Genomic DNA, 12,396 nt, shown 5'->3' on the forward strand with positions numbered 1-12,396 from the left:
AATTGTCAAAATCTGTGGCATCCTTCCCCAGTTCGTGTTTCTTGATGAAAGCAGTGCTCAGTAACAATAACAGGAGGGTAAAAAATGTCTTTACATCAGCAATTACGCCATGTGCACAGAGCCTTGAGACAACCACCATCACAACAGTATTTCAAGGAGATGGATGACGTTTACAACAGCAAGTATCTGGTGCTTCCACTGCCAATCTCTGCCTGTAACAACTCAAACCTGCAGGGAACTGTGCTGCCAACACAACCTCTGCCATGCAAAGTGCCTAGAACAGCTTTCAAACACAAGCAGGTGAAAGACAGAGAAATCAAAAGCAACATTTTACAAACTGACAAAACATGCAAGGCAAGAGCCCTTGGCTATGTGAACCCCGCAGGGGCAACTCGAACTGCAGTTGTCTGCAGCACCTGGCAGCTGGCATCCCTTATCCCAACCTTTGGATGCAGTGGGGCTGCTGCACAGCTTTCTGATGGCCAGGGTGCCTTCACTGGAGGGAAAGCCATAATGCTGCATGTCTGATCCCACAGGCTGCCTCCACATGTGCCTGCTGCCTTAGGTGAGGCTGTATGAGCAAAGTAACTGGAAAAACCAATATTAGGTTTATTTGAAGATTTCTTCTGTAATTATGGAGAAAAAAGTGTAATTGTCTGGGTGCTGCCTTTTCCTCCTGTAATAAAGAAATTTAGAAATGTGTTGAGTTTTATTTTGCAAGTTAAGGCTTAGAATGAGTTCTTTTGAATGTTTTATGTCTAATAGGCACTACTGAAGGGGGTTCGGTTTGGCTTAAAAAAAAAAAAAAAAGTGAACTTAAGCCATGCACTAAAAAATGAACCAGGCCAAATTCCCATAAACTGTGAATCTACTCTCACAATAAATTGCTAGGAGGAGGAAATAATTTATCAGGTTTCAAAAACCTGCTGGGTACCTGGCTCTGGCACTGGTGGTGTGCTTTCCCACAGTGCCAGAGGCACAAGAAAGGTCTGGGGAGCCCAGCTTTGCTGCTCTATCCACTTCCCAGCAGGATCCCACCCCCTCTGCCTATCTTTTTGCAGAAGCTGTGTTTGATGCACAGCTATAGCTCAGGAAAACTGTTGTTAAAATACTAATTAAAAAACCACTGCAGGTTTTTCAGAGTTATGCTTGGGAAGGTGTGGGATACTGTCCATCCCACTGAAAATCTGTGGTATGTTTTGCTACTGATGTCTACCAAGTGTTCAGCCTCTCAAAAAAAGAGAGGAGAGAAAGGCAAGATAATTGAAAAGCAAGGTGAAAGATTTGCAAGTGAAGCTTGGTGTTCCCAACTTCCTCCAACAACATAAAGAAAACCATCCAAGGAAGAGATCTCTCTCTACCAAATATAAAACATTTTCAGTGGGACAAAAGACCCAAGCAGTTCTTTTTAAACAGCTTTTATGCTGTTCATGTCCCTGGTATCTTGATGGAAATGGATTTCCAGCAGCTGAGATTTGTGGGATGGTGGTTTACTGCTGGATACAAATGAACATTCCAGGCACGCCACCACATCCTCCCACAAGGACTGTCAGGTGTGACAAGCCAGCACTGCTGAGGGACTCCCATCTATATCCGAGGCATCTAAAAAATTCCATTTGTCACTTTCTATTTATCTTAAGACTGTTGAAATAGCTATATTTGTGGTTTTATTTATCAAAAGTACTAAAAAATTGCTCTTCTTGCAAAGCACACTGAATATTTTCTGAGTGGTCTAAAAGCCCAGAAATTCCTATTTAAGAATACATTTTTATCTCATCATTAAAGATGCTTTTAAATCCCTGCTGGCAACCCTTGGCCTTTAACTAGAGAACCACCATGTCAAGGTGGAACAGGAAATATCTATTTTTTGGTCTAGGTTCTTTAAATTAGTTGTAGATTATCAGAATCCAGGAATATGAAACTAATGCTTTTATACCGACTCTTGTGTATTATGCTGTTTTCAAGGTTCTCACCCATGAAACATACCATGAGTAAAATCCTCATAAATTAGTTATTTCAAAAATGCAACCCTTCATCCCTAAGTGACTTCCTTGCTGGCATGGTTTTCTGCATGAGAAATAAGTAATTACCTTCACTTTGAAAGATCTCAGAGTTCAATTAACTATGTCCTAAATCTGGTGCACTACAGACAATTACTAGCAAAGATGTTTGGAAAAAAAATTACGTATCAAGATTTAACAGTCACAAAGCAAATCCTTCCCTCCATTACTTTCCAGTGTACAACTATGCCTTGTGCCAGCCAAGCACAGTGTATTTACTTAGGACAGCAAGAAGAATTTTCTGAATTACTGATTCAAATAAAGATGAGCACTTGATATTATTTATGATGCACTTGCAGGGAAGCACTCGTTAGCAACACTTACACCACGTGCCAAATACATCTGTCATCTGGGAGTAATGGGATGGTTTCAAACTGCATCACCCCTTAAGCAGCTCACACATTACTTCTAACTGAAGTAATGAAAAGTTACTGCTACAGTCACTCGAGCAAAACACAGCATCCATTCCAAGACACAGACTTAAACTGTAATTTCTGCTTTTTTTTGACCACTTGGCAAATCTTGCTCTTGAAATTGGAACCTCTTGAAGACAATGAATTGTCCATCTGTTGTGATGGTAACTTCCCTACCACCTTAGTTCTGCTAGAAAACTCTTCTCTTCAAAACAAAAGCAAACACAGCCTTGTTGCCACAACCTGTCAATCTCTGTACTGCCTACTGAAACCTGGAAACTCATGAAGGTCCAACTTCATCATTGAGTTCCCAACTGGGTTTGTTTCACTTTGTATTATAAAAATCTATCTCAGCAGCTGCAGGCAAGCACAGAGCCCACAAAAAGTTGCCGAGGCACTGACAAAGTTTTTGCCATCCTGGAGAGGCTTGTAGCAAAAGAGCCTCCCCCTGCCAGAGCCCACCTTCATGACAAACACCACAGCTGGGAGTCCCAAACCAGATGAATCACAAATGTAAAAGGGAATCATCTGTCAAGAGAGAGATGTGCAGTGAATTTGCTTCAAATGACATCACTCTGACTGATGCCAATGGCAATGGCGTGCTGCAGGCTGCCTGAATCAATGACATTGGATTTGCAAGACTGAAAACACACAAACTCCAAAGCCATTACAAAAGTCATTACTGGACATCAAAACCAAAATTATGTATCCTAAACTATTGACAGATTGGCACTATCTGATTTCCAAATTCTCCTTAACTCCTAAAAACAGCAGAGTGTTTTAATAACCCAGTTGTGCTGACCAGGTATTAAGGGAACCCACCCTTAATAGGAAGGAAGGAAATTGATGCTCAGATTGTTCTGACTGAAGCCTGATGGTCTGCTGTAACTGGGAAGCCTTTGGTGGGCCATATATGAAACTTGTACTCCAAAGATGTACTCCAAAAACTTATTTTGGACTGGAATGACACCTCCCAGGACCTCAGGTTTTCCCTTTCCCACCCTTTTTGTTTTCTTAAATTGGATGTTGTTTGATAGCAACCTGCCTTCTCTTAGTGTGCTGCAATGCTAAGCATGTCATTCTGACTCAACTGGCTTGACTTTTGGGTCTATTTCAATCAGTTCCTCTTGTTTCACAGAATGACAAATAAACTAAAGTGCTGCTCTATATGGACTACATGTTTTGTATTTTGTACTTCATATAGGCTGGATTTTCAACTGGAATTTCAGCTGGGCTTGCAGCAGTGACACTGTGGGCCAGTGCATTTCTGCTGAACATCTAATAATTCTCCAATCAGAAGACAACCAATAAAGCCTTGATGAAATTTCAAGTATATTTTAAATACAACTGTATTAGAGCTCAATTTCTTACTGTTGCTGTGGTAAGAAAAGTCCACCAAAAAAAAAAAAAAAAAAGAATTTGACACTGGATAGATGGTAGATGTTGTATCTTACAGGTTTTATTTCAGAAAACAAAACAAAACAGAACTTTGCAGCAGAGATAGGAACGCATCTCATATTTTGTTACAAAGTGCTAGTGTCCTACTGGAGAACTGACAGCCACGTGAGCTGGTGTATAGCATGGCTACTGCATGCCCAGGTATACTGTGTGTCTCACTCCATGTTGTCACATTGTAGGAAAAAAAAAGTCTCTCTGAAAGCAGGGTTAGCTGTACATTAAAAAACTCCAGAATGAACAATGAAAGGGACCCAACAATGGTATCGAGGGGAGAATAGCAGTGTCTAGCAAAGCATGGTGCTTGAGTTGGATGATGCCTTTCCATCCTGTGTTTTTCCAGAAGTATTAGTTGAAATTTACCTTACCTGACACTTAAGAGTCAGTGGAAATGCCATGCAGTTGGAAAAAGCAACCTGAGTGAGAGCTGGGTAACAAATCAGATCTAGATGCACTGAGAATTAGCTGAATTCAGCAGGTTTTTAGTTGGAAGAACCAAATGAAAACAGAGGAGAAAAGATGGGACTTCAAGGAATGAAGACAACTGTTTTAAGGTAATTTAGTAATAAAAAAAGGTGAATAGTGATTTCAAGGTCCCTGACAGGGCATTGGATACTGACAGAAGATGCATTTCTTAAAATTTCTTCCACTTTTTTTGCTCACTGAATCAGAACTTTCCTTCCCCTTTCCCATGACTTTTACATGGCCTTTAAGGCTGAAGCTTTTCCATTTCTGGTGTTTTTTTGCAGAGATACTGACGCATACCCAGTAAAGGCAGTGCAAAATTGCATACGTTTCTTCTTTCCTGAGTAAATAGCACATAGATAAAAAAACCCCTAAATGTTCCCCTTCTTCTGCTTTTGACTCAGAGACAGATCTGCTCCCACGTGAACAGCCAGTGTCTATTGGCTTCATGAAGTCTGTTCTGGGGTCTTCTGCGATCAAAAAATACATGGCAATCAAGGAGGTTTCAGGCATCCAAAGACAGAAAAAGAGAAGATCTCAAACGGTCTAATTTTCAAGCCTCAAGACTGTAAAATATATGGGCAGAGCAGACTCCTGGTTTAAACAAGTTTCCAAAGTAGTGGGAACCTACTACCTTTAGGTTTAGGCATTGATGCTTGCTACTTATTTCTAAAAGATAAACCATTATTAAGTTCTCTTATGTCCAAAGACTGAAATCATAGCAAGGGCTTCTTCTGTAGGATGACTTCTCTTTTATCTCTGTTATCTCTGTTGACTATAAACAAGCTTCCCAACTGTGCAAAGATAACAAAATCCATAAAAACGAAGTAGATACCTAGGAAGCTCAGAAGAAAAGGCAAGCTTTTCTTCAAAAGCCTAACTGCACTGAGTCCCGGCTCTCTCTCTCCCACAATCTCCAGTTTCATGCAATGTAAGTCCGCAGAATTCTAGGGCACCTGAATGGATCTGTGGATCTTCTAAGCAATGTCAACAGTGCTGAGCCAGGCTCAGAAGTTTTAAATAATAAAATGGAAGCTCCCAGTACAGACACATGTATGGAAGAACAACTGGGCAGAAGTTCTTTGCAAAGTAAATGACATCTTCACAGTCATTGTGTAGAAGCTGAGTGGATGATCTGACAGAAAACTACAGCATACAGTTCTGAGGATCCATCCCTGGGTTTTGGCATCTTCCATTTTCTGGTGAAAATGAGCTTGTTTAAATATAAACAACCCAACAAGTTTGTACTGTAGCTAAAAACAAATTCTGCAAATACTGCTAACTCAGCCATATGTTAAAGTAAACAATCATTTGATGGTAAAGCAGGTGAAGTATCAAAGAAGCTCATTTGAATAGTATTTATTTGCAAACATTAGTTTTAAACGGGAAACTGTTAACAGGCACACGCTAGATAACCAAAATAGAATGAACATAAAGAAATCTATTTAAAGGTCTTTATCAAATATTTCAAATATTTTATTAAATCTTTAATTCAGCTTCATTATCACAGTTTGATGTACTTTAGCATGTTATACACATGACTTAACATGTGCACTTAGAAGTATCAAATTAGAGGTTTTTGAGTAAAGTATGACATTCTATAAATGTGCTTACTGACTTAACTACACACAACTAAGAAGGCAGTAACTCTGCTATACCATTGATGGAGATGAACCATTGTAAGGCATGTTTACACCAAACTTTGGAAAGAATAAAACTATATACTAAGTCAAAATTCAGTGGAAATACATGTGAGAATAGAAGTTGAAGGATTGGGCTCCAAGAAAAAAGATCATAGCAAATCAGTTGTGTTGAAACTGTCAACAGATACTGGTTATTAAAAGCAAGCACTGCTGAGAAAGACGGTTTTTGTAGATCCAGGTCAGCAGGTTCTGTGCTTTTTTCAGATGTGACTTTTGAAATTCACACCTTATGCTGTTTAATGTGAAGAAAAGATACTAAAATCTAGCAAGGAAGTTGGAAAACTATCGTCTGAAAAACTTCAAAGTTGTTTGTTTTATGAGCAAACACAGGAACACTTTAGCACAGAGTACATGCTGGAAGTCACTGCACTCCACTGTGTGTGTGAGTGTATGTACACACACATGCAGACACATGCAAGTACATGCCTCTCCTGCTTTTGTTGCCCTCAAAGACCCAACCACTGATTGAAGTACAGCAGTACTGAGGGGCAAACAAGGTTTCAGCTTGGAACTGAAAAGAGCAGAGGAGCATTACATTTGGGAGCCCAGTCAGTTTTCCTGAACAGATGTGGTTTTTCCAGTGGAGTACAGTGCAGGTCTCCTAGTATATGCTAAACAGCCAAGATTCAGAAACTACAATATAATTCTTTGGAAGAACTCCATAGATGTTAAGCTATTTGCAGTAGTTTTAAAATTCCACCTCAATGAAGGCCCTAGGTCATGATGACATGCTTCCCCCAGGAACACCATGCAAGCCCAAGCTTAAATCCAAAAGCATAGTGGTCTGTGATCAGGGCTCCCACACTGTCACAATGACAACAACAATGCTGCCCCTTAAGAGGGGTTTCCAGCCTACACCTGGGTGTGTTGCTAAGTGGAGATCTCATGTCAAGTCTTCCTAGATTTCGGCCATCAAAGAATTAGTGGGGGAACATGAAATAGACATTCATCTTATAAGCTTCTTCAAAGTTGTCAATTCAGTACAGAATACTGAGTATATAAATGACTATGGTAGTACTTCGGTGAGACCATAAACCTCACTGTGCCTTTTTCTTGGGGAATTCAGGGGAGGAGGCAAGTAACCCTTTCACAGCCTAAATATGTACTTGTTCATGGCACTCAGTGTCCTGAAGGGCCTCAGCATCCTGGCAGCTGTAGTTGACAGTTCAAAAATACATACAGGGTAGGGAGAATGCCACGAGTATTGCAAAACATGGCAAAGGAGCTCTACAACCCATCAAACAAGCACAGCAAACAAACGGCATCTAATGAATAATGTAGGGTATACAACACCCAAGTTGTACAGTTATGCTTCCTTGCAAAATCAGGACTGTGAATGTAAACTCCAGAAGCTGTTTCAAGAGCAGCATGTAGCTTACTCGACACCTCTGGAAACATCACAAGTCCACCACCCTTCAAGCACTGCATCTTCTGCTCTTACAGAAACTGATCTCACTGAACCAAGCAGAGCTAGTGGGTCCTGCAACCCATAGGACTGTGGCAGAGGCTAAACAAAAATGCTCCAGCAACATAGTTTGGCTACTACTGTATATTCAGCCTTTATGGTGTCTGCGCTATATAAATGTTGCTCTTGGAAAATAAAGCACACAGCGATATACAAATGGTATCAATGGCCAAAAAGATTACATGATCATGCCTAAAAGCAAATGGAAGTTAACAAAAGTAGTCTTTTAGGAGAGGTAGCCATATTAGACTCAGCATTCAAAAAAAAAAGGAGTGCACTCAAAAGGGTCAACATACATTATAGTGTCTTGTAGACCCATCATGTTTCTGGTTTCCTACATCATTTTTTTGCAGAATGTACACACCCAGGCGCACACAGGTACACGCACACACACACACGCACACACACACACACCCACACCTATATATACACATCTAAATTCTTTTCTAATTCTCCTTTGTTGCCATAATGTTGCCATACTGAGAATAAAGGACAGCTTTCCTTACATGCTCTTAGCTGCCCCATGTCTATAACTTGCTTTCAGTTGGTTCAGTATCTGTACAGTAGCTAAACAGGCAGTGAAAATTAAAATTGTTTCAATTAATATCCTGTTGCAAAAGACAGCATCCAAACTATAAGGCATTCCCTTGTACTGACGTGACTTGCAACTCTCTACTTGATACAAACTACAGAATACTCTTCAGCCTTGTGCTACAAAGGCAGCTTTCACCCAAATAATACAGACCAAAGCTGGAATTTAAACACCACAAATCCACACACTTCTACCAGTCCCTTGTTCTTGGTGCCCCTTTCCAACAACGCTTATCACTTTAATTTCAAAGGTCATGCACCAGTGCTATAAAATAGAAACCCAAACTACCAAGAAATCTCTTGCTCCTGACTTTGGGATACCATATTAGTATAAAAGAGCATTCAGAGAGCTTAAATAAATATATTCTTTTCTGAAATCACAGCACATTCAAGGGGTACTTACTGCCAGAAGCAGAGCATTAAGTAATCTCCATAAATATTTTCAGAATAATTTAGTCAGAAAAGACCTGTAAGATATGAAGTTTTGATTGATTTGGTCTAATACCTGGAAAATAGCCTACTGTGGGGATAAGAATCTGCATCTCAAATGTTCTGCAGAACATAGTTCCCATATTTGTATACAGTACTAGAACAATTAAGAAGACATTACAGTAATTTTCTCCCAGCTTCTTAGATCTGTAGCTTCGGCTATGACAATGCATTTCGTATGCCTCAGAACTATGAAATACTGAAGATGACGAAATAAATAAAAGCCAAGTAAAACTGGGACAGTACTGCATTTTACACTTGAGACAAGATTCCCGCCTCCCATGGATAAGTCAGAGAGGACAACTACAGTAAATGCTTGTCTTTTTTTTTTTCAAAGAAAGATTTATACACAGGTTCAGATCCAGAAAATAATGTGAAATGCATAAATATTGATAGCTTTAGCTAAGTTAAAATGGGTTCAGTAAAGTATGATACAACATATTCAGAATAAACAAAGCAGAAAAGCATCATATTTTGGTTTGCTTGAGATATACATAAGGTGCAACAATTTCTTCTCTAGAGGCATTTGTGGACAATGTGTTAACAGGTAACAGTGTTTGCTGGTATACTGAAGTACACACAATAGCAGTAAGATTTTCCAAAATGAAAGCAGCTGAAATTAATAAAAATTAAAACAAAACAAACAAGGAAAAAAACCCAACCCAAATACAGTAAGATATTGGTCTGAAGTTTTTGTTGTGCTAACAGACTTTGTTACCTGAAAATACTGATACCCCTTCTAGTAGATTCAGGGAAAATTCTAGCTACTCAAATCAAGACATCACTCATAGAACCAACAAAGGCAAATGCCTAGTGAACTATAAAGCTTTGCAGGATTTCTGCTACTCTCAGTGCCTAATCGCTTAAAAATTAAGCATATCTACAAAAAGGTTTGTAAGTATCTGAAAACAGTCATATCCAGTAAACTGACCCAACCCTACCCCCTCTCTAAGGGAAAGTCAAGGAAAAGCAGATCAAGTAAGATATTAATTAATATAGAAAAAAGTAATTTTCTGTTTCTTTTAAAAAAGGTACCATTAATATACAGAAATATCTCCAGGAACAATATTGAAATTTAAATCGAGGAAGGATGGGGTGCTTTGACAAAAATATATCTACTCTAAAGGTTTCTAGAGAAATAAGTTAGTACCATTGTCAACGTGAACGGCCTGCACTGTAACATATTTGGATTTCAGCTAATTATAAAGTGGTCCAAAACTCCAAAAGCCACCCTGCTGTGACCCACAAGTTTTAAGTCTTTTAAATTTTTCCTGTCTTGTTAAAATAACTTATAAAACTTTAATAAAATCTTATTTAAAATACCACCATAAGCTGCAATAGCATTCTAGGGGCTCTTAGACATTTAGTCACCTGAATTTTTAAAAAAGCCTTTTCACTGACTCATTGGTTTGTAAATTTTGTTGTTCTTCTCTTGTTCCCTTCTTTCACCACATGCATCCTCAATGTTGCTGTTTCAGTGACACTTCCCCAGCTATGTGCCTTTTGTCAGACCTCTAATCCTTTCTTAAAACTCTTGGGGTACACTGTATGTTGTTTCCTGACACTGAACCAGAGACTTTCACTTAACTACAACAATGAAAGGCTAAACCTAGCAAGCATTAATAATTACTGTCCATATGGCTATTACATCAAATTAGTTACAAAATAACCTCAAAACACATTATCAATTCAGTCAAGTATAAATAAGAATGCCTGATAGAATGATGTAAACTTGCATCATTTAAAGACTTAATTCAAAGAACTTCAAACTCAATCTAATACTATCAAAAGTTCAGCCGGTATGACGAAGACTAATAGAAAATTATTGCTGGAGTCCAATTTGGTAAATTGTTGTGCTACAATGCAAAAAGTAGGGAAACATCTTGTGCTATAGAAGAAGTACCCTGTTGAATTTGTAGCTTTAGATCAATTACTAGTGATCATTTTGCATCTATTTGTAGGAATCAATGCTTGGTTAAACAATAGTGTAAGTCAGAATAGTGAAGGTAACAGGCCAAGTGATACACTTGGCCTGCTTTTGGGATGTATTTATGACAGCAAAACACAAAAATTCAACACAAGCAGAGACAGAAACTGGCAGATGGATCTGTTTTGTAGTCTGAATTCAGTCAAACGCTACTCTTCAGTTGTAGTTTAACTGTATACAGCTTTCCACTTTACCAACACAAACTGTAGTTGGCCCTTTATGCAAACTCTGAAGCCGATTTGGACTGTGCATAGTAACTACAACAATGCCAGTGTCTGTAAAATGCAAAAGGTATGTGTATTGGTGTACACTATATCGAAACGTCATGGTTTTAAGTTATTCAGAACTGTGAAATAATACTAAGGTCACTTTTGAAAAACGCATTTGCAGTACTTTTTGTTTACAGGAAAGTTTCACCTTGTCACTCAGATATCTATGCAAAAATAAAGGAACCCTCCAAGGCATGAAAGACAAGTCAATTATCTGCAATATTTTCTTTTCCATACACCACACCTTTTTCTAATGCACATCATCCTGGTTATTCAAAGCTAAATTAAAAAGAAACAAACCCAAACGTAGCCTGTCAGAACTTTTCCCAGTAAACTCTACCACTCCGGTGGCAAATATAAAAGTGCAGAACATCTGGACCACGTGGCTGCCCAAACACCGCTAACAATGGTACATCTGTCCAGGCTGCCTTGAGTTCTCTGGAACAGGTTTTAAATTCGTTCTACAATATAAACGTAGGCATAACCTATTAATATAAACCATCTTAGAACTTAAATCTTCATGTACAAAAATGACTAAGAATATCTAATAGTAACTAGTGCAGTGCGTCAGTGTTTTTGTTGGTTTTTTTTTTTTTCTTTTTCATTTAGAATAACTAGATATTATATGAAACTAGTTGTCGTACTCTCTGGTTGGTAAAAGAGATGCTGTGTGAGCTAACAGTAAAGGCAGCCTTTTTCACACCAACCACCCGTTTACTGTTTAAAAGCCTTCAATAGAAAGCAAGCTCTGGGATCATTCCACTCCATTTCAGTTCATTAATAGACAGTATCACCCTCCTACATACTGGGTTCCAATTTGAGGACCTGGCCCAAGTTGCTAATGTCTGGCTTCCAGTGAATTCTGGGCCACTCAGAGCAATAAGTACTTTATTGCAGTCTCTAGTTCCATCATATGGACTGACTAGCTTCCCTTGGTAAAGACAAGGCTAGGATATTAGGTAAAGCACAATGTTTTACAATAAAGTGGAGCTTCACTGGTCAGCGCAGGAAATAAGCACTGGAGCCTGAGACATTTCATTTGGCTGTCCATCATGTGGGAGAGGTGTGGCCCTCTGACTTCTGCAAAAGAAGAGAAGAAAAGCCACCCATCAATACTTAGAGCACAGGAGGTGCTGTTATCAGACCAGAAAAGACAGGAAGCAGCAGTTCCAGGGTTCAGCACCCGACACAGACACACAGTAACTCCTCACTGCTGCAGGTGCTCACATACTCTGGTTACACCTGCTTTCAGAGGAGTCCCTACAACAGTAATACATACAACAGGACAACCTACATCACAATGAAAAGGCAGGAAAAACCAGATGTGATGGTATTTGACTACACAAAGCAAAATCCAGAGCATGAGAGTAAGTTAAGAGCACACAAGTGCTGTGACTCATTTTGTAAGGGAGCTGCTGCAGCCCTCAGAAGCAGAGCAGATAGCATGTGTGGCAAAAGGTAAATGCACAGAGGCACAGATCATGTTAGTGTGAGTCAAC

The 12,396-nt window shown here is 39.2% G+C and overlaps 1 protein-coding gene across 5 annotated transcripts in view; it reads right to left on the minus strand.

Moving 5' to 3' along the window:
• Positions 1-3,912: 3,912 nt before the first annotated feature.
• Positions 3,913-12,396, minus strand: part of BBX (BBX high mobility group box domain containing) — a 139,576-nt gene continuing 131,092 nt past the window's right edge. For all 5 annotated transcript variants that reach the window (XM_054518632.1, XM_036382038.2, XM_036382023.2 and 2 more), the window contains one exon: positions 3,913-11,977. In XM_054518632.1, the coding sequence (XP_054374607.1) occupies positions 11,890-11,977 (88 nt within the window). In that variant the 3' untranslated portion in view covers positions 3,913-11,889. The remainder of the gene's footprint in view (positions 11,978-12,396) is intronic.

The sequence above is a fragment of the Molothrus ater genome, chromosome 2 (assembly GCF_012460135.2).
Source record: "Molothrus ater isolate BHLD 08-10-18 breed brown headed cowbird chromosome 2, BPBGC_Mater_1.1, whole genome shotgun sequence".
Lineage (NCBI taxonomy): Eukaryota > Metazoa > Chordata > Aves > Passeriformes > Icteridae > Molothrus > Molothrus ater.